The sequence below is a fragment of the Carcharhinus amblyrhynchos genome, chromosome 6, assembly GCF_965287045.1.
Source record: "Carcharhinus amblyrhynchos chromosome 6, sCarAmb.v2.hapA, whole genome shotgun sequence".
In the NCBI taxonomy this organism is placed as follows: domain Eukaryota; kingdom Metazoa; phylum Chordata; class Chondrichthyes; order Carcharhiniformes; family Carcharhinidae; genus Carcharhinus; species Carcharhinus amblyrhynchos.
The window spans coordinates 23,239,989-23,264,755 of NC_137329.1; the positions used below are offsets into that span (position 1 = coordinate 23,239,989).

General features: G+C 43.3%; 1 protein-coding gene across 1 annotated transcript in view; it reads left to right on the forward strand.

The window, feature by feature from the left end:
• Positions 1-755: 755 nt before the first annotated feature.
• spon1b (spondin 1b) overlaps positions 756-24,767 on the forward strand; it is a 309,867-nt gene continuing 285,855 nt past the window's right edge. The window contains exons 1-5 of the mRNA XM_080190019.1: positions 756-1,334; positions 1,649-1,755; positions 6,052-6,185; positions 11,687-11,760; positions 16,948-17,070. Coding sequence (XP_080046145.1) covers positions 1,133-1,334; positions 1,649-1,755; positions 6,052-6,185; positions 11,687-11,760; positions 16,948-17,070 — 640 coding nt within the window. The 5' untranslated portion in view covers positions 756-1,132. The remainder of the gene's footprint in view (positions 1,335-1,648; positions 1,756-6,051; positions 6,186-11,686; positions 11,761-16,947; positions 17,071-24,767) is intronic.

Here is a 24,767-nt window from a genome sequence, read left to right on the forward strand (position 1 = left end):
CGTGTCATTTTTTTAAAAAATTAGAGTGTGTTTGTTGTCCAACCCAGCTGTGCAATGTTAGAATGATAGAATCACCAGCAGGAGGAGGCCGTTCGGCCCATTTCGCCCGTCCTAGCTCTTTTTGGAGAGCGCTTCACCCGCGCTCCCTTCCTCTTTGGCAACAGTTGCAGATTTAATCTGCTTCCACCGCCCTTGTCGGGCAGCCAATTCCAAATCGCAACTTGCGGTGTAAAAATAAATATTCTGTTTTCTGTTTTTTTGTAAATAAATATGCCGGTTTCTTCTCTGCTTCTGGTGTTTACACCGCTTGACATTATGCACTAAAAGATGCTTCCACCACCCTCGTCAACAATTTGCAAAAAAACACCCCCAAATCCGAACAGAATTGCCACAATTTGCGACTAACTTTGTAGCTTTCTCAGCACACTCTCCCTCCTTGAACGCACACACGGACCCTGTTTTCTTTATTCCTCTGTTATTTTAAATATAAAGGACAAAACAGTGGTTTTTTTTGGTCTCCCGGCTTGTTGAAAAGTTTCTTTCTTTTTTTCTGTTGTGTGGAGTGTTTTCGCAGTTCGCATCTTTTAAAAGCCAGTGCCTTGGAAACGACTGGGCAAGGAGCTGAGCCTAGTCAAGTGTGTGTTTGTCCCCTCGGTAGCCCATCTCAACTGCCTCCAGCTCACATGTCCTCCCCTCCCTCCCAAAAAGAATTCTTCCTCCCTCACACACACACACACACCCAATCCATCCCTCCCCTGTGTGAATCATCCGGCTTGTCCAGTCAAGTGGACACTGCGGGAGGTTAAGACAGCGCAGCACGCAGTTCCCCACTCTGTGTGTGTGTGTGTGCTGCTCTTCAATGTTGAGCGAGGGAGCTTTTGTGTGTGTGTGTGTGTATGCACTGTGCTTGGGGTGGTGTTACACAGTTAACACGTGAAACCCCACTTTAAAAAGCGGCAGCTGTGAAACTGACGGGGGTCTGGTCAATTTCACATTCCCTCTCCCCGTGTCTATTTCAGCTGCAGATCAGTAAGGAAGCAACACACACACACACACCAGTGTGTGTGAGAGAGAGGGAGAGAGTACAGGAGAGCCACTCACTCACTCACTCACACACACATTTGTACACACTATGGACTTCACTCTGCGCTTCCTCGCTCTCCTCCTCGCCCTCCCCGCTGCGATCGGCTCCTTCCACGACGAGAGCCCGGTCACCGACGGCTATTGCAACCGGATCGTTCGGTCTCAGGGCAGCCGGAGGGACGGCAACACCGGATTCAGCCTCCAGATCGAAGGGAATCCCGAATTCTACACCCCAGGCAGCACATACCGGGGTAAGCAAATCCGAGTGCAATCCAAGCACCTCCAGCCTGAATCAGACTGTTCTCTCTTCCAAGACTTGTTTCAAGGATGTTTAATAACTATTTGTAAACTGGCGTCTCCCTAAAGATAAACCAAACCCTGTAAAGTTATTTTGTATTATTGTATTATTTTGTTTGTTTTTTTTGCTGTATTTGCAAGCCCCCTCCTAACTCTGTCAGAGATTTGTGTTATAACTTTTCAGGTATTGCATCTGGCGTGTTTTATGTATATATATATATATATATGTTTCCTGATTTATTTCCCCCCTCTCTCTTCCTCTTCCTAGTTACCCTCTCGGCCACAATTCCCTCCTATTTCCGCGGCTTCACTCTCATAGCTCTCAAAGACGGCGAGGATGGCGACAGGGAAGAGGAATATGCTGGCAACTTTCAGGTAGGACAACCCCCTTCGTTCCACTGCACCCCCCCCCCCCCCGCCCCCGCCCCTTCGCCTCCTCAGTCCACCCTAGCGGGAAACCGGCGAGAGCCCTCAGTCCCACCTTTCGGAGAGAGGTGACCATTTGTTTGCGAGACATAGGGGTTGGTCAATAAGGGCGTGTGACATTACTCCCAATTAGGGCACAGGGAGCAGTCACTGTGTCCCGCTCACACACAAGGGAAGTACGTGTGGGCTTCGCTCACCGTGTCTTGCGGGTGACTCCCGATAGAGATGTCAATGTGTTGTGTGCCAAGGTGCATGTCTATGTGTGCACAGTTAATCTGCAGAATTCGCTTCCCTCGGTCACGGTTTAGGAAAGTGTTTGGTTCACAAGAGACGCTATTGGAAGAGCTTAAATGATTTCAGATTTGGGTTATCTTTGAGCAAATGCAGAAAAAAAGAGAGAGGAACATTTTTATTCACCTGTCATTTCCCAAGGCAGACATATATACATGACAATTTAAATCTGTGAGAGTGTATATATGAGAAACTGTGTGAGTGAGTTGTTTGAGTGTGTGGGTGAGTGTGCGGCCAACTGCTTGTGTGTGTGTGTAAATGTGTATGTCAGCATGTTTATATATGTGTGTGTATAAAATATGTGCGTGTGTATTATATGTATGTGTTGAGTATCATACGTATATCCATTTGTGTCAGTGTGCACGTATGTAAATGTGAATGGAACAGGATGCCAAAATCTAACAATCAGAATTATTTCTACATGACCCTGCACGTTATAAACCATGTGCACATTTAAACTGTAGATTCACTTTCTTGAATCGGGAAAATGACTGCTTCCAGGAGCCATTATTAGGAGAGATTTTCAATCATTTCAGAACTAGGTTACCTTTGAGCAAACAGGAAAAGAAAGAGGAATGCTGTTTTTCTCAATTGTTATCTCTAACACCATACCATCAACAACACTGCAAGCCTGTTCTGGGCTAGCTTGTAAACTGTACTGATCCAATCTTCTATTCAAATTACCTAGCAATTCATCAAAAGATTACATTCCCTCTTTTCTGTATTATTTATTTTGTTTAATTCTAATGATTGGGTGATTCACAAAAGATTTTGGCAAAGATTTTTGCAGCAAAAAAACTTCAAATGATTAGAATTACAGATGGATCTGAACAGTGTGTCTCACCTTATCATTCCTTATTTACATACACAGTGACGCCTCATTCGTTTCCAATCGGAATAAAGGATTAAAACATTCAGATGGCTCAAAGTTTCGTAACATTGCAGTGTACCTTAGGCCCCAAGTTCTGGAATGCCCTCCCTGAAGCCCTCATCCTATCGACCTAGCATTCGTTCTCTCAGATGCTCCTTAAAAGCAGCCTCTTTAGAACCATAGAAAAGTTACACTATCGAAAGAGGCCATTCAGCCCATCGTGTCTCCGTCCTTTGACCAAACCTTTACTCATCTGAACTAATATCTTGTTACATTGAATGATGTTCCTGTGAAGTGGCTTGTGTCATTCCATTCGGTTAAAGGCATTGCGCTGTGTTGTCTTTGACACATCAGTAATCAGTGAAACAGCAGAGTTGCAATCAGGGTTAGAGGATATAAAGCTCTGGTTTGATTCCCGTCTGGAGCACTGCTTTCAGTTATGACATCGCCGTGAGGCCAGATTGTCCAATCTCACCCGCAAGTGGGATTCTCCAGTCCCGCTGCAATGAACTGAGTGGCAAAATTCTCCATTCACACCGGCAGCGACAGCGTTGGGTGGTGTGAATGGCCGGAGAACTCTGGCCCACATCTCAGGAAGGAGACAATGGTATTGAAGGTGATGCAATGCAGATTCACCGGAACAACACTGAGATTAGATGCGTTACATTACAAGGGCAGAATGCATAGACAAGGCTAGTGTTGCCTTGCGTGTAAAAGATTAGGGGCTGAAACTATTGTGGTGTTTAAGGTGATTGTGATTTGATGGGCAGATAAAGGTGAATTCCAGAATTGAGAATAAAAGAAAGCTTGTTAATATTAAACTTAGAGCTGTAGTATATAGAAAACATTTCTTTACACAAAGTAAGGTAGAAGTCTGGCATTTCCTCCTCCTAAAACACTGAGGGTCAATTGAAAATTTTGAAACTGAGATCGATCAATAATGAGTGAGTTTATTAAAGGTCAAGGAATGCTGAGGAATGTAAACAGTGTTAAGATACAAATCTGCCATAATCTAACTGAATGCTGAAGCAGGTTTGAAGAACTGAAAGCTTACACCTGTTCCTGTTTTCCTGTATGATGAAAGATACACTTGGGTCTGGATCTTATAACCTTAATTGAGTGAATGCTGTTATATTATACCGCATTTGCATGGAATGCATTTAGCCCTGAGTTACGCTGCGGGATGTTAATGTTTGGAAGTTGAAAGTATTTTCTCTCTGTTCACTACATCAGCAAAAGCACGACTCGATTAATTTTAAATAGGGTAACACCTCTGCAAAAATTGCAGATGATCTTATTAAGCATTTTTGTGACTAGTATGCTGTATGCAGTTCCCCCCCCCCCCCCAACCCCTCTTTAATCGTTCGTGGGATATGGCCATTGTTGATGAGGCCAGCATTTATTGCGCATCCCTATTTTTTCATGGAAAGGGGGTGGTGGGCTGCCTTCTCGAGCCAACTGTGGTGTCGGTATACAACAATGCTGTTAGGGAGGGAGTTACAACATTCAGACCCACCCAGCAGCAGTTATCGTTTATTTATTAGTGTCACAAGTAGGCTTACACTAAAACTGCAGTTAAATTACTGTGAAAATCTCCTAGTCGATACACTCCAGCCCCTGTTCGGTTACACTGAGGGAGAATTTAGCATGACCAATGCATCTAACCAGCATGTCTTTCAGAGGAAACTGGAGCACCTGGAGGAAGCCCATGCAAAAACAGGGAGAGTGTGCAGACTCCGCACAGGCAGTGACCCAAGCAGGGAATCGAACCCATGTCCATTGCGCCAGGAGGCAGCAGTGCTAACCACTGTGTCACCAAATGACCGATATATTTTGAGACTGTGATGGCATGTGGCCTGGAGGGTAACTGGGAGGTGCTGATTTGCCATGCAGTTGCGCTCTTGTTCTTCCAAAGATAGCCTTTAATGTAATAAAGCACATATAGGAGTATCATAAAACAAAAGTGAAATTTGTATGGTGCTGTCAAAGAAGCCCAGTACTTAAGGATGGTTGTATACCATATGAACTCTATATGATAGAAGAGCATCTAGTCAATGTTATAGAATTTAAGCTGGACCCGACATCTCGCCTAGAAGATACAATTCTGCATCTCCGATAATATTTTGTTGGTTTTACTCCACTTCACTGGTTGATGCATGCCAACTATAATTAGATGATAGATTTGAATGTCAAATCCGTCAATCATTTAAAATTGCTAGAAATATGAATGATTGCACTTCTTCAGTATCTATTCATTGATTGGTTTATCTAGCAGAACACTTGAGAATATACAATCAAATTATTTCATTATTTATTGGTTCTTGCACTGTTATTACGTGTTTGTGAAATAAGTTACTATCTAACTGCACAGTGGCACAGTGGTGAGCACTGCTGCCTCACAGCATCAGGGACCCAGTTTGATTCTTGGCTTGGGTCACTATTTGCACATTCTCCTCTTGTCTGTGTGGGCTTCCTCCACGTGCTGCGGTTTCCTCCCATACTCCAAAGATGTGTGGGTTAGTTGATTGTCCATGCTAAATTGACCCTTAGTGTCAGGGGGTTAGTAGGGTAAATAAGTAGAATTATGAGGATAGGGCCTGGGTAGGACTGTGCTCAGTGCAGACTTGATGGGCCGAATGGCCTCCTTCTAGAATCCTGTAGGGATTCTATGATTAATTGCTATGAATTGGACAAAATGTTTGGAAGTCATGGGTTGAAGTCTCACAGCAGAGACTTGAACACATAATCATGGACGACACTCCAGTTACCAGTAGCAAGGGAGTACTGCACTATCAGAAATGTACTCCTTCAGGTGAAATGTTAAGGTGATGTTTTTTCGGTCCATTCAGATCGATGCAAAGATGCCATAGCACAATGGGTTGAAGAACCCATTGACCTGGGCCATTTGTCAAGCAGCAATACATTACAACAGATGCTCCCCTCCAAAAGCACTTCATTGGTTGAAAGATACATTGCCACACCCTGAGATCATGAGAGGTTTTGGACATATTACAATTTTTAAAAAATGATAATAAACACTATTAACAAATGTCTCTCTTCCACCCCCCTTGCTGAATCTCTAGATAATTGATCATGAGGACACACAGTTCATGACAAACTGCCCATACGCTGTCACAGAGAGCACACCCAGGAGACGGACACGCATCCAGGTCTTTTGGACAGCACCCGCTGCTGGTTCAGGCTGTGTTATATTGAAGTAAGTTCCGTTGCACTTCATGGAAGTACAAGGGATATCTGAAGGGGTGAGAAGCCAAGTCTAAGGCACTGGAAGTTGTCTGGTCATTGATGTATTTACATTGGATGCATAAAGCAAGCAAGGCCACCAATGTCCATCAACTTTGACATCTCCCATCTAGGCAGTCACAGAATAAGCTGAATAATTCATTATCATATCTGATGTTGCCTTTCTCAGATATTCTGCATTCACAAATTGTTGACTAACCATTACAATAGTTCTCTTATATGTTAGCTTACAATAGATCCAGGCTAAGGAAAAACTTGCACTTATCAAGCATATTTCATAACCTTAGACTTCTTGACCAGTTAAATATATGTGAAGTGTAATCACTGTGTTGATACGGGAAACACAGCAGCCAATTTGTGCACAGCAAGCTCTCACAAACAGCAATGTGATAATGTCCAAGTAATTTATTTTAGTAGGGTCAGTTGAGAGATAAATATTGGCTGAACTAACTGAGGACAACAGCCCTGCTTTTCTTTAGATTAATTCCATGGGATCTTTTATATCCATCTGAGAGAACCTTTGGTTAAATACCTCAGTGACAAGTTAGCACATCTGATAGTGCAGTACCCTGCTGGCACTGGCAGCCTCGGCACAGCTTATGTGCTGAAGCCTCTGGGGTGTGACTTGAGCCCACTGAGCTATGGCTCACGTCTGTTCATGGAGACTTTTGGTCATTGAATAAGATGCTTGTAATTTTATGACCCATTCTTGTCGAACAGAGCAAGCTGTGCCATTCTTTTTCCTTAGCTAGAATAGCTTGGGGCATTATATATTAGATGAGTGCCTAGTTGTGCTGTTTTGACTAGGTAAATCTGTGGTTTGATTGAACAAGATGAACTAGAATACTAGATAAACTTACTGCCGTGCACAGAGAGGGTGGAAAATTAAAATGAGCTTCAATATTCTGTTAGTGTGTGGGTTCTTTGGAATGCAGTGATGAACCACAAAACAATCCTGGCCATTTGATTAATTTTTTAATGGATGACCCACTGGAATCTTAAATGATGAAATTTTTTACAGCAAAAACCCACAGTTTGGAATGGAAATCTTTTGCACTGTATTGAAAAGAGTGCAAAAAATGGGAGTAAATAAATTAAAATAGTTATGTGTTTTTCTGTGAAAGAACAATTTCTTCATCCACAATTGCTACACTTAGCTTGGTCATTTGTCAAGTTTTCACTCTGAATATAGACTGTTCTTTGCTGTGCCCTCTCCATTATCAGGAGTGCCTGCTTATACCGCCATAATATTTCACATCTTCCCTACAGTCTCCGCCTTGCTGAATTCCTCATCTGTGCCTTGTTGCCTTTGTACTTGGCTCTTTTCTTGGCCGGACTCCCATCATGCAACATCTTGAGCTTGCCCAAAACATTAGATCCTGTATTCTAATTCAGAACACTCACACTCACTTCATGACCATTGTGCTTGCTGACCACTGTTGTCTGCTGGTCCAAAAACCCATCAATTTACACATTGTCAGCAGCATTTGCAAATATCTCCATGGCCTTGCCTCTACCCCCCAGCCCCCACTCCACCCCACCCCGTCCCATCTCTGGAACATCATTTGGCCTCATGATTCTTTGAGATCTTTGCACTCCTCCACCTCTGGCCTCTTCCTCATTCTGGACTGTCTCCACTCAATCATTCGTGGCCATGCCTTCAGCTCATAGGGATTTAACCACCTTAGCAACTGGATCAAATGTGGCTATAAAATTCAATTATGGAGCAGCTTTATTTAGAGAAAAGTGAGATGAACTTATACTATAAAGGTAAAAGCCAGTTAGTGAATTGCAGAACAATGAGCTATAACCTTTCTATGCCATATCTCAATGGCAGAATGCACTTGTAGATTATGGCGGGGTTTCTTGCGTAGTTTTCAGCTTTCCTGTTTCTTTCTTCCTTCTTTGCCCTTCCTCCATCACACCTGAGAGGACTGTTCTTATGCTTTCAACACCATCCCCCTCCAACGTCTCCTCTGAGCTGATCACTTAGAACTATCCATTACATACACAATCAAAATACTCTTGTCCAATCATTGCAGGTTTTGGGCAGGAGTGGGGGGTGGGGGATGCAGGATTATGAAACCCAGGATCATGCTTTGGAGACCCAGGTTCAAATCCCACCATGGCAGATGGTGAAAATTGAATTCAATAAAATAAATCAGAAATTAAATGTCTAATGATGACCATTAAACCATTGTCAAGTGTTATGCCACACCGAGTCCTTTTTGCTAATTGCTTCATATTTCCAAACTAGTGCAATCTGGTTTTTAAAACACACTAACATTTCTACAGATTCCAGCTTTTACAAATGATTTTAGTACATAAAGAATATAATCCTTACAAGATACTAAACCCCTAAGTCTGCCATTCCCCCTTTAGATCTCTCCACCTCTCTACATCTCTCTTCAAGATGACCCTTAAAAAATACCCCTCACTTGTCAGAAAACATCCCTAATGTGGTTTCAACAGGAAAATTTTCTTTGGTAACACACCTGTCAAGCATTTTTGAAACATTTTTCTATGTTAAAGGTGCCACGTAGATGCAAGTAATTGTTGTAATTGATGGCGTGTATTCACACCAAGCTCGGATTTTGTATTGCCTGTCAATCACTCCCCACTGCCAAGTTGGCTGCACGCACTGTCCAGTCTTATTAGTATGTTTCCTGCTTGCTAATTCTCTTTGCTGGTTGCCAATAGTCAATCTTTTATTCACGTCTTTGTCTATACAATCTCATCATCTCTGCTTGCCCATTCCATGTGATCTTTTCCCAGCTGGGACCCAGTCCAGTGCATGTTGGGAACACTAATTTTAGCCGTGAGATGCATGCGCTTTACTCATTAGAAGCTTCTTACCATGACATGCACAACTGCTTCCACTCATTACAACTCTGACTTTTTAACTGAGGTGCAACATTGTCAATCTGCCGCATGATTCAAATTAATTCAGCCTTCCAACTTCAGGTAGCACACTGAATGCTGGTCAACATTGAAACATCAGCCAACACCATTGAAACAGATTATATATTACAACAATTTACATCTATATAATGTCTTCGATGTAATAAAACATCCTGGGGTATTATGAAAACAAAGTATAACACTAAGCCACATAAGGAGATAGCTTTGTTAAGGAGGCAAGAGAGGTGTAAATATATAGTAAATAGAACATAGAACATAGAACATTACAGCGCAGAACAGGCCCTTCGGCCCACGATGTTGCGCCAACCGGTTAAAAAACAATGACCCACTAACCTAAACCAATCCCTTTTCGTCCATAAACCTATCCACGGATCTCTTAAACGCCCCCAAACTAGGTGCATTTACAACCGCAGCAGGCAGGGCATTCCAATCCCTCACCACCCTCTGGGTAAAGAACCTACCCCTGACATCCGTCCTATAACTACCCCCCCTTAATTTAAAGCCATGCCCCCTCGTGCTAGCTTTCTCCATCTGAGGAAAAAGGCTATCACTGTCCACCCTATCTAAACCTCTAATCATCTTATATGTTTCAATAAGATCCCCTCTTAGCCGCCTTCTTTCCAGCGAAAACAGCCCCAAATCCCTCAATCTCTCCTCATAGGACCTCCCCTCCATACCAGGCAACATCCTGGTAAACCTCCTCTGCACCCTCTCCAAAGCCTCCACATCCTTCCTGTAATGTGGGGACCAGAACTGCACACAGTACTCCAAGTGCGGCCGCACCAGGGTTGTGTACAGTTGCAACATGACGCTGCGAATCCTAAATTCAATCCCCCTATCAATAAACGCCAAGACACCGTATGCCTTCTTAACAACCCTATCTACTTGATTCCCAACTTTCAGGGATCTATGTACACATACACCTAGATCCCTCTGTTCATCCACACTATTCAAAGTCCTCCCGTTAGCCCTATACTCAACACTAAATGGCAGAACCCTTAAGAGTTTTGGTAGGCAGAGGGATCTGGGTTTACAGGTACACAGATCACTGAAACTGGCAATGCAGGTGGAGAAGGTAGTCAAGAAGGTATACGGCATGCTTGCCTTCATCGGCCGGGGCATTGAGTTTAAAAACTGCCAAGTCATGTTACAGCTTTATAAAACCTTAGTTTGGCCATGCTTAGAATAGAGTGTTCAATTCTGGTCACCACACTACCAGATGGATGTGAAGGCTTTGGAGAGGGTACAGAAAAGATTTACCAGGATGTTGTTTCGTATGGAGGGCATTAGCTATGAGGAGAGATTGGAGAAACTTGGTTTGTTCTCACTGGAACAACGGAAGTTGAGGGGCGACCTGATGGAAGTCTACAAAGTTATGAGGGTCATACACAGAGTGGGTAGTCAAAAGTTTTTTCCCAGGTGGAAGCATCAATTACTAGGGAGCATAGATTTAAGGTGCAAGGGGCAAGGTTTGAAGAAGATGTACGAGGCAGGTTTTTTACACAGGGTGCCTGGAACTCGCTGCCGGAGGAGGTAATGGAAGCGGATACGATAGTGATTTTTAAGAGGCATCTTGACAAATACATGAATAGGATGGGAGTGGATGGATATGGTCCCCAGAAAAGTAGGGGGTTTTAGTTCAGTTAGGTTGTATAGTCGGTGTAGGCTTGGAGGACCGAAGGCCCTATTCCTGTGCTGTAATTTTCTTTGTTCTTTGTATAGGTAAGGAATTCTTGACACTGGGGTCCAGGCAACTGAAGAAATGGTCACCAGTGGTGTAACAATAGTGATTGGGAATGCACAAGAGGCCAGAATTCGTTGTGTGCAGATATCTCGGAGGGAGTGAGGTTGGAGGAGTTAATAAAGATAGGGAGAGGCAACATGATGGAGGAATTTGAGAGCAAGGATGAGAACTTTAAAACCAAGGTTTTGCTTGACCAGGAACCAGTATAGGTTGGCAAGCACAGGCATGTTCGAGAAATGGTACTATGCATTGGAATAGTCGAGTCGAGAGGTAACAAAGGCATGGATGAGGGTCTCAGCAACAGCTGAGCTGAGACAGGGGCAAGATTGCAATGTTATGAGTATGGAAATAGGTTTGAAATAACACAAGGTCTGTAGCTAATCACAGATTAAAATTGACACCGAGGTTCTGAACAGGCTATCTTAATACTGTGTGATATATGACCATTTATTTAATCGAACCTCGTTTGGAATTGGCTTTGTGCAAATTCTTGTCCATGTTTACTAATTTACAGTCAGTGACTGGGCATTTCCAAATTGATTGGCTGTGAATTTCTTTTGGGACATCATGAGGGCTCTTACATAAACCCAAGTAGGTCCTCTCGTTAACTTCTAAGATTTCAGTTTCACATCCCATGCCACATTGTTACACCTGACCAATGGGTTTTAACTGTGGAATCAAACTATCTCCAGGTAAAGCAGCTCATCTCTTTAGCTCTTTCTCACGTTCTGTCGTTGGCCCTCCAGCCCTCAAATTGCAGAAACTCATTCGCTATTTTCCCTTTATAGAGCCAGCATCGTGCAGAAGCGGATTATTTGGTTCCAGGATGATGGGGCTCTCACAAAGAGACTGTGTGAGAAAGGCAAGTACGAGATTTCACATGGCTATTCGCCATTCCTCCTACACATTTTGCTAGTTGATTGGGGACTGTCTTTTGGTGTGGTTGCCTGATATTGTTTTGGTGCTATTTTTGTTTTGCCGGCATGTAACGAAGCCTGTTTTGGGGGCTGTGTTAGTGTAAAGACAGCTTGCTTTAAGTAGTCATTTATAGCTTCAAACCAGTGTGGGCAATTTTGAATTTTGTGCAGTAGTGTAATCCCATGACAACCAGCTGGCAATCCGATTTACATTTTTATTTCAAATTGACTTCACTGGATATTTAAATTAGGGGTGTCATGTATGCGGGTATAGTTGATTTACTTACCATTGCTCGGTTTACCCCTATTGCACAGACTGATCCATACCAACATTAATTCTAATGTGAATTAGGGTCAAAACTGTTGTTCGGCCACTTGAATGGGTATCATAGTAATTCATCAAAGTATCTGTTTTGTGTGTATTCAGCCAAGGATCTGCAGGGGATCTTTTATCATCTCTGTGATCTAGGGTTCAATCAAATCTGGTGTGATCAACAAAAAAGCCTATTCGCTTTACACTGGCTTTAAGAGATCTAAAGTGGCAGAAATTTGGAAAATCTTAACCCTGTTATTCCTAGTTATTCCGCAGGTCAAATCTTTCCTTAATTTGGCAATAGTTGACATTGCATTGCCAGTTTTTTTTCATAGAGTCATACAGTGCAGAAAGAGGCCCTTCAGCCCATCGAGTCAGCACCGACCACAATCCCACACAGGTCCCACCCCCATATCCCAACATATTTTACTCATTAATCCCTCTTACCCACACATCCCAGGACACTAAGGGAAATTTTAGCATGGCCAATCAACCTAACCCACACATCTTTAGACTATGGGAGGAAACCGGAGCACTCAGAGGAAACCCACATGAGGAGAATGTGCAAACTCCACACAGACAGTGACCTAAGCCAGGAATCGAACCCAGGTCCCTGGAACTGTGAAGCAGCAGTGCTAACTACTGTGATACCGTGCCACCCCATGCTTCTTGCGCAGGGAAATCTGTTATGCCAATAGGAATGGGTGCATCAGGGTGTTTCTGTCTAAATCTGAGCTCAGTGTGCATCATTGGAAGCAGTGTACAATGTAAGTTGTACTTAGCTCATCATTGTTAAACTTGCTCATTGGTCCTTGATGCTGACAGTGGGGCTGAAATTTTAACTCCCTAAAAATGGGCGGCACAGTGGTTCGCACTGCTGCCTCATAGTGCTAGCGATCCAGGTTTGATTCCCGGCTTGGGTCACTGTCAATGTGGGAGTCTGCACATTCTCCCTGTGTCTGTGTGCGTTTCCTCTGGGTGCAAAGGTCCGAAAGACATGCTGGTTAGGTGCATTAGCCGTGCTTAATTCTCCCTCAATGTACCCGAACAGGAGCCGGAATGTGGCGACGAGGGGATTTTCACAATAACTTCATTGTAGTGTCAATATAAGCCTACTTATGACACTAATAAGTGAACTTTAAATTTTAAAACAAATTCACTTGCAGGGTTACAATCTAGTGTTGAAATTGCCCCCCTGTGCCTTTCCTCCGCATTGACTCACCTGTATCTTTTAACACCTTGAGTAAAACAAAACCCTGCTGGAACCTGTGCACAAGAATATTTGATTCAAGTAAATGCAACACTGATTCAAACATAGAATTACCCAAAATAAAAATAAAAAAGCATAAGAAATAGGAGCAGGAGCAGACTACTCAAGTCCACAGTGACATCATGGCTGATCTTCCTTGATTCCTTGAGAAATCACAACTCTATATCTATCCAAGCCTTGAATACATTTAATAATGGCACATCCACAGTTCTCTTAGTTGGAGAATTCCAAAGATTCTGAGGGTATAACCTTACCTGCCGTTGCCATCACTCTCCGTGCGCCCAGCCAAATCTCTGTTCACTGCAGCGGAATGGGAAACCCCCACTGGCACCAATGGTCGTAACATTCCAGCTGCAATGTTCTTTATGAATAAATTTCTGCTTACCTCAGTCCTTAATGATTGACTCTTTATCCTAAGACTGTGCTCCTGTGTTCTAGATATCCCAGGCAGGGGAAACAACGTCTCAGCCTCCGCCCTGTCAATTTCCTTACGAATTTTGCATGTCTTAATGGGATCAATTCTCATTCTTCCAAATCCAGAGAATAATCAATAAGCAATAATTTTAACTCACCCTCTCATCACAGGAACCAATCTCATAAATGAATGTCTGCTTGCTCCCATTACCAAATATTCCTGATTCAAACGCAGTATTGAATGAAATGTTTTTTAGTTGTCCAGCTTTTGCTGCCGGATAAAGTGGTAAATGCAGGATCACTTTTAACATTTAAGAAAAACTTGGACAGGTACATGGATCAGAGGGGTGTGGAGGGATATGGTCCAAGTGCCAGTCAGTGGAACTAGGCAAAAAATGGCTCGGCACAGACAAGAAGGGCCAAAAGGCCTGTTTCTGAGCTGTAAATTTTCTATGGTTCTATAAAGCCTTAAACGCTGGAATCTTTATAAAGGCTGGAATCTTATCACCGTTCACGCTGGCGGGATTTTCCCATCCCGCTGCAGTGAATAGAAATTTGGCTGCCCGCCAAATTCTCTGACTTCGTTGCAGTGGGAGCGTGGCATGAATGGAAGGTAAGAACGTGTCCACAGAGAATTACAACAGAAAAAGTGGCCCTTTGGCCCTTCATGACTCCACCAGCCATCAAACACCTACCTATTTTAAACCCATTTTTCAAGTGCTCACCTAAACGCTTCTAAAATATTGTGAGGGTTCTTGCCTCTACAACCCTCTCAGGCATTGAATTCCAGATTCCCACTACCCTCTGGGTGAAAAAGGCTTTTCCTCAAATCCTCCCTAAATCTCCTGTCCCTTAGGTTAAATCTATCCGTCAAGATTTCACCCTTTGTCTAAGTTGCAAGTTAATTTTGGCTAATGCTTTAGTATTGCATGGGGAAAGAAACACAAGTGAGGCTAAGTCAATATCTCTTTCAAATAAGTGACACTGGCACAATGGGTGAAAATGTCTCCTTCTGTGCAGTATAATGCTATGAGATTTTTGTGTGAACCTAATCACTGAATACTATTTTGATTAAAAAAACTATTAGTGTTACTTGTTGATGTACTTTTAGCACGTTCATGTAAATTTTTTCATTCTCTATTAAAGATAACTTGATAGCTTCTCTAACTGTATAGAATCCTTTGACAAGGTAATAGATTGAACCAGGGTACTACAATAGATGTCACTCTCTTGGAGTTTCAAAAGGTTTCAGAAAGGGTTTGACAGAAGTGAGGCTATGTACAATTAGTGGAAATGGCTGAAAGGTGTTCTGTATTTATATTCATTCTTACTGAAGCTCTGTTGTGTTCATGTATTCTCCGAAAGTGGTGTTAGAAGTCCTGTGCATGGGAAACAGGCAGAGAAGAAGTAGCCATGTAAGAGAACACTCATTTGTAAATAAATCTCCATTGTTTTACACCCTCTTTAGTGTCATTCTCCAATATCCACTATTAAAAACTGATGACAAGGATGGTGAATGGTGTCGCTAGCCGGCTGGGATGAGGAAATTGGCAGAGAAAAGTTGGGAACAGAGAAGTTAGAAAAGAACATTTTTGCATGTGTTCTGGATCTAATAGGCTTAGTGGATATGAGTAACAGTAATCTGCTACAAGCAGCTATAGAACTAGGTGTGCTAAGTAAGAGGCTGAAGTTCGGGCTGTTGTCTTGTGTGGGGAAAAAATGTCGAGGTAGCTCTGGAAACACATTGTGAACTATATATATGGGAAGCCTCCAATGTTAAGAAAAATGGTGGGAGTTTTCAGCTTCTTAAGTCCCTTTGATGGAAATATGGAGCTTCTATATTGAGTGTTTTAAATATTTTGCGCAGACAAACAAAATAGCTGAAGTTATTAGAGTGCCCACTTTCCTGAGCATCATGGGGAGAAAAATGTTTAATTTTCTCGGCAGTTTAGCGGACAAGCCAGGCACTAAAATGTATGAACAGATTGTGGATATTTTGCAAGCACATTTTTCGCCAAAACCCTCTGATTGCAGAGCATTTCAGAGTCCACAAATGAAACCAAGAAGAGGGGGAGTCCATCGCACAGTTCATGGCAGTACTGAGTATTGTGAGGTTTGGAGCTGTGCTAAATGACACAATTTGGGACAGGTTTGTCTGTGGGCTGCGCAGTAGGGTGATACAGAAGGGTTTGCTAACCAAAAGCATCCTTACTGTAAAAAAAGACTGTGGAAATTGCTGTTTTAATGGAGCTAGCTGCTAAAGAAGCTCAGCAATTAAGATTGTGTGTCCGAATAAACAAAATGGCAACTGAATCGATACCCAAGAACCTCAGAATTTGTACAAGTCACCAGTGTGCAAAGTCAGGGTGTTCTGCAGCTGAAAGCTGGTGTTATGTTGAAGCTGTGAGGAAAAAAAAAGATACATGGTGTGTCTGCTGGAAGAAAAAGCAAGCTCTTAAGTAAAAGTAAGAACAAAAAAAAACCAAGACAGCATTTAAACAGACCAGAAGGAGAAATTTTCATGCTGTACAGAAGGGTTAAGGGAAAAAATATAACGACTCACAGCGCTGTGGACCCCGGTTCAATTCTGGTCTTGTTCACTGTCTGTGTTGAGTTAGCACATTCTCCCCATTTCTGCATGGGTTTCCTCTGGGTGCTCCGATTTCCTGCCAGGTGTGTGGGTTAGACGGATTGGCCATGCCAAGTTGCCCTTAATGTCAGGGGGATTAGCAGGGTAAATGTATGAGGTAACGGGGATCGGGTTTGGGTGGGATTATAGGTGGTGCAGACTTGATGTGCTGAACTGCCTCCTTCTGCACTGTAAGGATTCTATGAAACCAACATTACTGTCTGGACAACACAGATTTACTGTTGATTTATTTTTGCAACTGAAATTCCGCCAGTCTTGAAATAATTGTAATATTTCTTAATTAGAGTTCATAAAAAAGGTTTTCCTTCAGTTACAGTTGTGAACGTGTAGGGAACATTTAATCTCAGTTTATCTTTTTGTCCTGGGAACTTTAAATGTGTAACATCCCAGTTCTGGTTCTTTCAGAAACTTAATTCATTTCAGATCCATAATATTGTTAGCTGTGATGAAGTGGATATTTCCCATTCTCCCCCTTTCCTTTTCAGTGCTGGGTGAAGAATACGCCACAGAAAAACCCATCCAGGATTGCTGTGCCTGTGGAACAGCAAAATACAGGCTGACGTTTTATGGAAATTGGTCAGAGAAGACGCACCCGAAAGATTATCCAAGTAAGAGACAAGCTTTTCATTAACAAGATTTATTTCATATATCGAACACTATTTGAATCACAAGCTTTAATAAACTGCAAATTAGTCTGAAAGATTGCACTCTCATCAATCAAAGGAGAGTCTGCCCACAGCCAGATTCAGCCTCTGTGGCACAATTGATCAGAGTGTTTGACTGTGAGCTAAGAGGTTGTTGGTTCGAGATCATCCAGGGATGGAGCCCTTGCTGTTTTCTCCCCATCAACATTCATTGTCGCACAATTCAATTTTTCTAATGTCCTCTTGTATTATGTTGCATCCTTCCTGGGTGGCACAGTGGCACAGTGGTTGGCACTGCTGCCTCACAGCGCCAGGGACCCAAGTTCAATTCCGTGCAGAGTTTGCACATTCTCCCCATGTCTCTGTGGGTTTCCTCCGAGTGCTCCAATTTCCCCCCACAGTCCAAAAGACATGCTGATTAGGTGCATTGGCCATGCTAAATTCTCCCTCAGTGTACCCAAGCAGGTGTCGGAGTGTGGTGACTAGGGGATTTTCATAGTAATTTCATTGCAATGTGAATGTAAGCGTACTTGTGACAATAATAATTAAACTTAAACTTAAACAATTCCAAGTTGTCAATGGTATAGGATAGCACTGTTATCTCAAGCACCAGGGACCTGCGTTCAACTACAGCCTTAGGTGACTGTGTGGAGTTTGCATGTTCTCCCCATGTCTGCATGGGTTTCTTCTGGATGCTCTGGTTACCTCTCACAGTCCAAAAACGAGCAGGTTAGTTGGATTGGCCATGCTAAATTAACCCTTAGTGTCCCACAACATGTTGGTTTGATGGATAAGCCATGGTAAATGTGTGGGATTACAGGGAGAGGCAAGATATTTTGTCAGAGATTTGGTACTAACTCAATGGGCTGAATGGCCTCCTGTTGGGATTTTATAGAAATATCCCTGCCCACATCCAACTAATTCTGACAGTTTCTTAATTTTATTATGAGAGGAGTGGGGGAAGTAAAAACAGAGAACAAAAATGAAACATGTGAGAAACACTAACTTCGAACAAAAGCTTTCGTCAACTCTTGTGTCTGAATTAGAAGGGACTAGTAGAGAAAGTACCAAAATACCTGCATTTTCAAGCAACTTATTACACTGAATATATAACACAGAAACAAGTGATGCGCCACATAAGCCTCCTCCTCTTCCATTTAAACCCATCGCCATTTACTCCCATCCTTTTCTCCGTCATGAAGGTATCAATATCTTCCATGATTAAAAAAGACATCAACCATCATTTGACTCAACTATTTCAGGGGAAAGAAAATTCCACATTGTCATCACTCTCTATAAAGATATTTCTCCTGAATGTCTCACTGCTTTGTTAGTGACTAACTTAAATTTATGGAGCAGAATTTTACACTTTCCGTTCCAATGGCTGTCCCTCCATCTCCAGCGTAAAACCAGACATCACCACATTGGTTCGGGTCCCCAGTGCTATCACACCAGATTGGAATAATATAAAAAGTGAAGGGAGCACAAAGCCTGAATCCTGCCTGCTTTCCGATAAAGGACAACAAAGGAGTCTTAAGTACTCAAATGACCACGATTTTTCACTGCCTGCAACATGTTGTGTTGGTTGCAAGGGTTCCACAGCAAGGAAGTGAATGGTGGCAGATTTACTCAGTGGTACAAAGGTTGGTCTAAGGACAGTAAAGAGTTAGAAGTTACTTGAGCGGTGGCACAATTGGGCTCAGGTCACTTTGGGCACATCTCTGAAAGGGAACTACTGAAGGATTCATCTGAAAGGGGCAGTTGAGAAGTGGGGCTGAATCCATGGAGGCATCCTTACAGAGCAGGCTGCTAGAAAGGAGCTTTGGGGATTAGGGGTCGCAGAGTTAGTCCATTCTAACAGAAGTTCCTCAAGTAAGGAGGAAAGAGGAAGAGGAGGGCAGCTAGAATCGGGCAGTAGCAGTCAGCTGGCTGGCCAATTGCATGGCATGATTATGTTGAAGGGCCAACAGGGCATAGAGATGACCGTGAGTGGCCAGGCCAATGGAAAATAGCTTACCCTAAAGGAGGGGAATCAGTTTAGCTCAGTTGGCTGGACGGCTGGTTCATGACACAGAATAACATCAACAGTATAGGTTCAATTCCCGTACCAGCTGAAGTTATTCATGAAGGCCCTGCCTTCTCAACTTCACCCGAGGTGTGGTGATCCTCAGGTTAAATCACACCCAGTGAGCTCTCTCCCTCAAGGATGTCCATCTATGGTCACCTGGGACCATGGCAACTTTACCCTAAGGAAGGATGCACTAGCAGAGCTTAAATTATGACCAGATGTCTGGGTGCCAATGTCTTAGAGGGCTGCAGTCTTCCCAGAAGACATCTACATGTGACATGTTTGTAGGGGAAATATGCTCAAATTGTGTGGGTGCCTGTGGCACTCGGAAGTCACATTGAATTCCTATGCCTTGGGATCCTGGCAAGGTAGCAGAAGATCTCTGCATCATGCTGCAATCAGCAGCTCACGATTGTATCAGGCTTGTTACTGAAGCATTGGTCAAGAGGATGGACAGCTTCATCAAGTTTAATGATAATTAGGATAGCCAAGCCAGGAGAGCACAATGCTTTGGGGAATTGGTGGAGTTCCCTAAAGAGTGTGTGTGTGTTTATTAAGATAGCCAGCCAAGGAGATTTCATCAAGCTTTGACACTCTTTGACAATCATTTGTGACTGTTGCCAATGGATACCACAGGTATTCCTGGGAGTAACCCTGACACTGGGCACTTCCAGGTGCTGCATCACTTAAGCGTCCAGCATAACTGGCTGGTTGGCTATTTGGAGACAAGGGTTATCTGTTGAAGCAGGGATGTATGATGCTGATCTGACATTGACATTCTGAGGCAGGGGAATGATACAATGTGAGCCATGCTCCCATCAAGGCAAACACTGAGATGAAGATTGGTTTTCTAAAAGTGAGATTCTGATGCCTGGCTGGATCTACTGATGCCCTGCAATATGTGCCAACTCGGGCCTCCCTGACCATTCTCATTTGCTGTGTGAATTGTCACTGTGTGTGGGAAAAGAACTGGCATCATTCATGGATGGTTTGTCCAGCATAAGCCACCAGGTCCGCCTGTTTGCTGGGTTATTGTGCTGCTTATGGATGGCACAGTGGTTCGCACTGCTGCCTCACAGCACCGGGGACCCGGGTTCAGTTCTGGCCTGTGTAGAGTTTGCACATTCTCCTTGTGTCTGCATGGGTTTCCTCTGGGTGCTCCGGCTTTCTCCCACAGTCCAGAGATGTGCAGATTAGGTTGATTGGCAATGTTAAATTGACCGTTAGTATCAGTGGGATTAGTGGGGTAAATAGGTGAAGTGAGGGGATAGGGCCTTGGTGGGATTGTTGTCGATGGACTGAATGGCCTCCTTCTGCATTGTAGGGGTTCTATGATATGGGTTTAGTTTCCAAAACATTTGGCTGAATAATACATCATGCTTTGCTCCAGTATCAATCTTTACCTTTACTCTTGCATAGATGCGAATCACATTGTGGGTGGTGAAGATCTTGTCCTTTATTGAGACAGTGTTGACACTTCCACAATAGAGTGTTGTTGAAGGCTCTGTGGTTGCACTGCTTTAGTTGAGCTCTAGATCATTCACCTAGCTGACTCTACTACCCCTTGACCAGCTGCCATGTTGCAGAGGAAGGCTGATGTGGTTTTGATCTGCAGCATTTAGTAAAGTGATTCCACTTTTTATATGAATTGCATCATTTACCATACAGGGAACAAATTGTTCTGATCTGAAGGTAATGGCCACTGCAATTGGGGTAGGATGTGTCCCGCACTGCAAATACTTTTGTTTCCTGCCTAAAACCTCTGTTTCTTTTTTCTGAATGTTCATTTAACAGGCAGATTCTAATGGCTGCTTGTAACATTATCTTTTTTCGCAGTAGCTTGTGGATGAGGTCACTGTGGACCCCACAGACTATTTGATCCCTGACTAGCTCATCAGTGAGAGTGACAAATGCACATTTCTTTGCTAAGATTTTCAAGGTTGGCGTATAACATTGCATTGATTCATCTCCTCTTTGGTTTATTGAATTAAATGCATCCCTGTTCAGGATTATATTTTTTTACTGGAAGGCAAATAATCTTGAACTTCTTTAGAATTATTTCGGGATCCTCTTTTTCCATCGCCAGCTGGAAAATAAATAACACCAATTTCTCAATGATTTTGGGTTCAACAAAGTTTAATAAGCTTGTGTCTTTTTTGACTTGTCAGATAACGCAGCTCCACAGTAAATACACAAGTCCTCTCAGACTTTCCCCAACTGTCTGCACTGTTTCCATCAGAGACAAGGGGTATGGCAAAGCCCTTGTGAAATACTACTAACTTCTGATGCCATGTTGGGTTCCCAAAAGGCGGACAATAAAGGCTTACAACAAACAGTAGTTTATTCACTAGCTAAGCAGCTACTTGATGCTTGTACACTACCTGCACTTCCAGGAGAATTCCTGCACATTCCTGGAAAATTCCTGTTACATGACCCTTTTTGAAGTTGCATCATCACGTGACCACTTTGTCTGTGTGCACCCTTCGTCTGACCCTTTAATCACTCCTTTCCATACTGGTCTGTGTGCTGCGCAGTGACCACACTGGGAACATGTGCAGTCTATATGCCTCAGAATAACATGCAGCAAGTTAGTTTCTGCAAAGTGTGAGAAATATCAGAAGCCAGGAGGCAAACGTGAAATGAAATTTGATAAATTACACAAATCTGAACTAAAGAAACTCAAGAGTAAGTAGTTACAGTTCCACGGCTTCTTTAACATATTACCCTTGTGTAAGATGGATTATCGTCCAAATTTCACTTTTTGACTTTCCATCATTTTCATAAAATAAAATTTGTGGTGTTTTTGTATCCAGTGCAAGTATGCACTGCACTAAAGCAGACTAAGCAAGCAGTAACTATTTGTCTCACAAATGACAGAAATATGCCCAACAACTGCTGAGAAAACAATTTTTTGCTGTGGCTAATGTTCTTCTCTTTTGATTCCCCTTCACTTCTCTATTCAGTTCTTGCTCAAATCAGCAGATGTTGCCTGATCATCTGATCTCTTGTTTGAGTGACACTTCCAGATAGGATGTCGATCACTTCCCCTCCCCTAGCTCGGGGCAGCATGGTGGCACCACTGCTGCCTCTCAGCGCCAGGGACTCAGGTTCAATTCCAGCCTTGGGTGACCTTCTGTGTGGAGTTTGCACATTCTCCCTGTGATGGCATGGGTTTCCTTCGGGTGTTCCGGTTTCCTCCCACAGTCCAAAGATGTGCAAGGCAGGTGGATTGCCTGTGATGAAATGCCCCTTAGTGTCAGGGGGACATGCAGGGTAAAAACGTGGGGCTAAGGGAACAGAGCCTGGGTAGGATTGTTGTTGGTACAGCCTCAATGGGCTGAATGGCCTCCTTCTGCACTGTAAGATTCTATGATTCCATGAAAATATATCAAACGTTGCTTCCCCTAATTTATTGTGAGTTGGGGGCTACCAACATTGTTTGGTGTGTTCCTCGATAGGTCATTATTACATTATTTCCTTCCTTCCAATAGTACCTTCACAAATTGGTCACTGCCAAGTATCTAGCCTAATGGAGCTCTGCTGTCCTAGGCCAGTTGCAAAGATAATAATCTACATTGATTGTTTGAATCATTCTTGACTGTCATTCAAAAAGCATCCCCTTTCCCCTCGATTTCCAAAATTTCTAAAACCAATGAACAAAAGTCTTCAAAAACAGTTTGAAAAAGGATACCAGTTTTTGATTTGATTTCTTATTGTCATATGTATTAGTATACAGTGAAAAGTATTGTTTCTTGCGTGCTGTACAGACAAAGCATACTGTTCATAGAGAAGGAAACAAGAGAGTGCAGAATGTAGTGTTACAGTCATAGCTAGGGTGCAGAGAAAGATGCGAGGTCGGTCCATTCAAAAGTCTGATGACAGCAGGGAAGAAGCTGTTCTTGAGTCGGTTGGTACGTGTGCTTAGACTTTTATTCCTTTTTCCCGATGGAAGAGAGTATGTCTGGGGTGTGTGGGGTCCTTGATTATGTTGGCTGCTTTTCCGAAGCAATGGGAAGTGTAGACAGAGTCAATTGATACTTGGCAGTGACCAATTTATGATGGTACTATTGGGAGGGAGGAAATAATGTAATGACCTATCTAGGAACACATCCACCAGGTTTCATTCACGATCCTTTGTAGCTTTTTACAGTCTTAGAACAAGAGTCATACCAAGCTGCGGTGCAACCAGAAAGAATGCTTTCTATGGTGCACCTGTAAAAGTTGGTGAGAGTCATAGCGGGCGTACCAAATTTCCTTAGCTGCCTGAGAAAGTAGAAGCTTTGGTGGGCTTTCTTAACTATAGCATTGGCATGGAGGGACCAGGACAGGTTGTTGGTGATCTGGAAACTTGGAGCTCTCGACCATTTCCACTTTGTACCCATTGATGTTGATAGAGGCACGTCCTCCACTACACTTCCTGAAGCTGATGACTATCTCCTTCATTCCCACTGGGTGGAATTTTCTCCAAGACCTTCTAAGTGCCATAGCGTGAAAATGAGAGTCTTCCACTACGGTCTTTTGGGTGAGTTTGACAGTGCAATCCTCTGGCACTCAGCTTGCTCTTGGCAATGAAACCCGAGGTGTTCAGCTCTTTCCCAGATGCTTTTCCTCCATTTTGGGCGGTCTTAGGTCAGGGATTCCCAGGTGTCTGTGGGGTTGTTGCACTTTTTCAAGGAAGCTTCAAGGGTTTCTTGAAGCATTTCCTTGGTCCCTCTGGGGCTCACTTGCCATGTCAAAACTGTGAGCGGCCCACTTATTTCAGGAGTCAGCAATGTGAATGATTTGGCCCACCCAGCTGCTCAAGTATGGTCAGTGCTTCGATGCTGGGGATGTTGACCTGAGTGAGGACACTGACTTTGGTGTGCCTCTCCTACCAATGGTTATGCAGGATCTTTTGGAGGCGGTGCTGGTGGGACTTCTCCAGGGTTTTGAGGTGCCTGCTGTACATGCTCCAAGTTTCTGAGCCACTTAGGAGGGTGGGTAACAATTCTGCTATGTAGACCATGAGTTTGGTGTCGGGTCCGTTGCCCTGGCCTTCGAGCGCTCTCTTGCTCAGATGTCTGAAAGCTGCGCTGGCACACTGAAGGTGATGTTGGGCTTCATTACTGATGTCTGCCTTTGGCAGTAGATTGCTAAGGTATAGAAATTGGTGTACATTGTCCAAGGCTTTGTCATGGTAGATTATGATAATTGGGGGACAGTGCTGTGTGACGGCAGCAGATTAGCTGTGTATCTTTGTCTTACAGATATTTAGTGTAAGGCCTATGCCCTTGTATGCCTCAGGGAAGGTATTGATGATGATGGCATGGAGCTCAGCCTTTATGCTTGCTCAGGTTTAAGCTTCGTCTGCATGCTGTAGTTCAATGACAGAGGATGGGATGACCTTGGATCTGCCTGTGGGTGTTCAAGGTCGATCCCATTCCCGTTTGTCCTGCAGTTCAGCTCCTTTCCAGGGAGGATCTTGCTGAGGGTGAGGTGGAGCATTGCAGCAAGGAAGATCAAGGAGAGTGTCAGTGCGATGACACAGCCTTGCTTGACCCCAGCCTGAATGTGAATTGAGTTGGTGGTGGATCTGTTGGTCAGGATCGCAGTT